The sequence below is a fragment of the Vigna unguiculata genome, chromosome 11 (assembly GCF_037176805.1).
Source record: "Vigna unguiculata cultivar grain cowpea cultivar isolate G323 ecotype 2 chromosome 11, ASM3717680v1, whole genome shotgun sequence".
In the NCBI taxonomy this organism is placed as follows: Eukaryota; Viridiplantae; Streptophyta; class Magnoliopsida; order Fabales; family Fabaceae; genus Vigna; species Vigna unguiculata.
This window is the reverse complement of record NC_140802.1, coordinates 11,759,928-11,764,744: the sequence shown is the minus strand read 5'-3', so window position 1 is coordinate 11,764,744 and position 4,817 is coordinate 11,759,928. Positions and strand designations below refer to the sequence as shown.

At 40.4% G+C, this 4,817-nt stretch overlaps 1 protein-coding gene across 1 annotated transcript; it reads right to left on the bottom strand.

Annotated features, from left to right (window-relative positions):
• Window positions 1-360: 360 nt before the first annotated feature.
• Window positions 361-3,830, bottom strand: LOC146881003 (uncharacterized). Its single transcript, XM_085669204.1, has 4 exons — window positions 2,663-3,830; window positions 1,780-2,560; window positions 1,090-1,521; window positions 361-1,036 (listed from the first exon to the last, which is right to left on the bottom strand). Exons 1-4 carry the CDS (start codon window positions 3,828-3,830, stop codon window positions 361-363), a joined length of 3,057 nt encoding a protein of 1,018 aa, XP_085525330.1.
• Between the last annotated feature and the right edge of the window lie 987 nt (window positions 3,831-4,817).

Here is a 4,817-nt window from a genome sequence, read left to right as displayed (position 1 = left end):
AAGATTTATGGTTCCCTTTAAGCACAACCCTAAGCAATATGGAGAGGGATCTATTAACTACCTCAGTTTACCCATCAATTTGAGGGTGACAGGAAGTAGAAAAAGAAAGTTGAGTTCCAAGCCTAGACCACAAGGTCCTCCAAAAATGGCTAAGGAACTTAATATACCTATCAAACACAATTGTATTAGGTAAGCCATGAAGACGAACCACTTCTCTAAAGAACAACTTTGCAATGTGGCTTGCATCATCTACTTTGTGGCATGATATAAAATGTGCCATTTTAGGAAAACGGTCCACAACCACAAATATGGAATCAACACCCCTAGAAGTCCTTGGAAGCCCTAGGACAAAGTCCATGTTTATATCCTCCCAAGGGGTGGAAGCCACAGGCAAAGGAGTATCCCAGCAGGTATTGCACTTAACTTAGCATGTAAACAAGTCAAACAACAAGCGCAATGTTTTTTATTTCCTCTTTCAATGTGGGGCCAAAAGAATTTCTCTTTAAGCATTTCCAAAGTTTCGGCGACCCCAAAATGACCCATTAGTCCCCCCGCATGCATCTCAATGATGAGAAGTTTGCGGTGAGAACCAAATGGAATGTATAGGCGGCCTTCTTTGAAAAGGTATCTATTGGAGATATAAAAGCCGCCTTGAGACTTATTGAAACAAGCAGAATAAATGGAAGCAAAGAAGAGATCTTGGCTATACAATTCACATATATTGTAAAATCCAAGAATTTGAGACCCAAGTTTGGCTAAAAGAGTATATCTTCTAGAAAGTGCATCAGCCACAACATTGGATTTCCCTTTCTTGTATTTGATGATATAAGGGAGTTGTTCTAGAAATTCAACCCACTTCACATGCCTCTTGTTAAGCTTGTGCTGGCTTTTTAAATACTTGAGAGTTTCATGATCAGTGTGAATTATAAAATCTTTAGACACCAGATAGTGTTCCCAAGTATGAATAGCTCGCACAAGGGCATACAACTCTTTGTCGTAGGAGGGGTAATTACGAGAAGGGCCATTGAGTTTTTCACTGAAGTAAGCAATTGGATGACCTTCTTGCAATAAAACTACACCTACTCTAACCCAGAAGCATCACATTCTAGCTCAAAAGTTTTCTCAAAGTTTGGAAGAGCTAGAACTGGTGCTTGGGTGAGTTTAGCCTTGATCTCATCAAAGGCTTGTTGTTGCTTATCACCCCACACAAAAGGTGTGTCTTTCTTGACCAGTTCATTGAGGGGTAAGGCAATAATGGAGAAGTGGGGTACAAACCATCTATAGAAGCTAGCTAGCCCATGAAAGCTACGGATGTCCCCAACATTCTTTGGCACAGGCCATTCTTGGATGGCTTTGATTTTTTCGGGGTCAACATGAACCCCACTTTTATTGACTACAAACCCAAGAAAGATGACACTCCCTACACAGAAAGTGCACTTATCTATGTTGGCATAGAGTTGATGGTCTCGAAGGAGAGAAAGAATTACCCTAAGATGTCCTAGATGAACATTGAAGCTATGGCTATAAATTAAAATGTCATCAAAATAAACAACCACAAAGTTCCCCAAACAATTTCGTAGGACATGATTCATTGGTCGCATGAATGTGCTAGGAGCATTAGTTAGGCCAAAAGACATGACTAACCATTCATATAGCACTGAATCACCTTTGGAAATACGAATTTGGTGATAAGCACTCTTGAGGTTTATTTTTGAAAACATTTTGGCTCCATGTAATTCATCCAACATATCATCTAGTCTAGGGATGGGGTGCATATACTTTATGGTAATGTTGTTGATGGCCCTACAATCACAGCACATGCACCACTTGCCATCCTCTTTGGGCACCAACAACACGGGAACAACACAAGGACTAAGACTCTTCTGGACCCATCCTTTGTCTAACAACTTAGTCACTTGAGTCTCTATCTCTTTAGTCTCAATTGGATTTGTCCTATAGGCTGGTCTATTAGGTAGACTGGCCCCTGGGACAAAATCAATTTTGTGTTCTATCCCTCTAAGAGATGGAAGGCCTTGGGGACCATCCTTAGGAAAAAGATCCTCAAATTCAAGGAGAAGAGCACGGACGGAAGGAGGTAGATTCTTAGGTGAAGGATGTTGGAGACATGTAAGGACAACATGAGAAAGGAAAAGATAGGAAGGGTGTTCAACATGAAGAGTTTGTAAAAGAGTTTTAAGAGTGAGAAGCACTGCATGATGAACATCTTTAAAAGGAGAGACTTCCTTTACCTTTGTTTTAGATTCCTTGGATAATTTAGTAGAGTTGGTGGAACTCTCTTCCTCCCTCCTAGCTCTCATTTGAGCTTGGTCACTAGCAACTTGAGTAGGAGTGAGGGGATACAACACAAAAGTTTTGGAATGATGTTGGAGGGTGATCTCATTCGTATGGCCATGGTGTGTGGTTTTGCGGTCAAATTGCCACGGCCTATCTAAAAGAATATGGCAAGCTTCCATTGGAATTACATCACATAAAACTTTGTCTTTGTACTTTCCAATAGAGAACTTAACCAACACTTGATGCTTGACTTCAAGATCCCCATCTTCATTAAGCCAATGAAGTTTATAAGGTTTGGGATGGGGTAACAAAGTCAAGTTCAACTTCTCAACCATTCTTGTGCTACAACAGTTGCAACAAGACCCACTATCAATTATCAAAGAACAAGTATTGTTCAAAACTTCACAACAAGTGTGGAAAATGTTTTCTCCTTGATCATTGAGAGGAAGGTTTGGCTGGTTATTGAGAAGCCTCCTAATCATTAAGAGAGACCTTTCTTGAGCATATGAATGAAGTTTGTCCTTAGACGATTTTTCAATGTGGGAGTCACTAGAGAAGGAAGATTCCTTAGAAGACTCCCCTTGACTGTTGTAGAGGTCTTGCCCCTTTAGCACAATGGTGCGCTTGGTAGGGCAATGAGATGGCACATGACCTCTTCCTAAACATTTAAAACATTTGATCTCATTACCTCGTTTGAAGGTTTCACCCTTATCTTGACCTTTTTGTGGGTGTCTATGAGTGGTCTCCTTTTCATGAGAAAAATATTTCTTATGAAAATCAGATTTTGAAAAAGAGAGTGAAGAATCCTTGCGAGGATGTTTCCTCAAAAGTTGTTGCTCAACTTTGATGCACATTTGAACAAGTTCATTTAAATTTTGATATGGGAGCAACTCAACTCTATCTCTTATGTTGTAGTGTAGACCACTCAAGCACCTAGCAATGGTTAGATCCTCTTCCTCATCTATCCTAGCTCGCAAGATGTACAACTCCATCTTTTGCCTATATTCCTCCACAGACATGGTTCTTCGTTGGAGCCTTTGGAGTTTATCCATAATCTCCCTTTTGTAGTATGAAGGAACATGGCGAGCATGGAGGGCCTCTTTGAGATCAAACCAATATTCAATCTCGGGAAGGCCTTTTTTTCTCTTTTGGAGGACAAGGGATGTCCACCAATTTAAGGCATGACCTTGAAAGCTAAGGACAGCAAGAGAGACACGTCTCTTTTCCTCAACCACGTGATTGTCAAAGAGTTGTTCAATTTTTGCCACCCAATCTAGATAGGCCTCATCATTGTCTTTTCCATGAAAGGGAGGCAATTCTATTCTAGTTTCTTTGGGGTGAGGAGGAACATGTCTTTGTCTCCTAGTGTAAGGAGATTGCCTTGGAAAGGGGCGTTGTAAGTCCTCCTCCTTGCCACTAAGATCATGGTGATGTCTTGATGGGGGGCGAGAAGATCTAGGAGAAGCACTGTGAGTGTGTGGAGGATTCCTTAATTGCTCATATATAAAGTGCAAATTGGCTTGCATGGCAGCCATTTGAGCCTTGATGTCACTCACCTCTTTGGTAAGATTGTTAAGCATACGAGGGGAAACATCTCCCTCATCATCCGCACTGGTGTTATGTTGTGAGTGGTGGTGAATTTTGTTGGGTTTGCACCCTTGCACGTGTAGCCCTTCTAGTGCTCACGATTGGCACAATCTAGAACTTTAGACAAAGTGTGAATAAAAGTTTTAAGAACACAAGTGAACCTCCGGGTAGGCGAGGTGAGTCTAAAAAGACCACTTAATAACCAAGGCCAATCCTAGCCAACGCATACTTATGCAAGTTAGAAAAAAATTCACACAATGGCTAAGTGCTAAATGATGAGAATCACTAGACACTAGTTCACAACAAAGAACAAAGAACAAAGAAAGCTATAAAACACTAAAGGCAGACCCTTAATTGGCCAAAATATGTAAAGACTTTGATCTCAAGTTTAAGCCACTAAACAACGTGAAAACTTGAATATAAGCTATGCGGCCTAATGTAGGGTGAGAAAGCACTTAGAACTTTCAACACACTTACAACTAAAAGCGAATTACTAATGGAGGATAAAGGTTCTACTTAGGAGATGGGATTGAACACCTTGTCGTTCCCCAAAACACCTAACTAGGCCAAAATTACAAGTTCAAAAAGAATTAAAATTGGTACACAAAAATTAGGCAAAAAGGAGCAACCATAGAGCACCAAACTTTTAGTGAACTTAGGGTAGAAAATAAGGCACAAAGGATGCTCCAAATTGACCAAAATAAGTGACCAAATTGTAGAAAAACTAGTAAACTAAAAAGATGCAACAATTACAAGCCACAATGGCCAACAAAAATTCTTAAAATTGGTGTTTAAAGCTACGCCCGAGGCCAACTTAAACCCCACAATTCTGGACAGCAAATTGATGCACCCTTGAGAGCACTTTGGTGCCAAAGAAGCCTTAGTTTATGGCTTTGAAGTATACACCAATTTGAGTAATATTTGGACCTCTTGTG

Coding starts and splice junctions, on each gene's coding strand:
- LOC146881003 (XM_085669204.1), bottom strand. CDS start 3,830: ATGGCTGCCATGCAAGCCAATTTGCACTTTATATATGAGCAATTAAGG. Junction 1,522..1,779: donor ATCAACAACATTACCATAAA/GTATATGCACCC, acceptor TTTAATTTATAG/CCATAGCTTCAATGTTCATC. Junction 1,037..1,089: donor CTAGAATGTGATGCTTCTGG/GTTAGAGTAGGT, acceptor TGCTTACTTCAG/TGAAAAACTCAATGGCCCTT.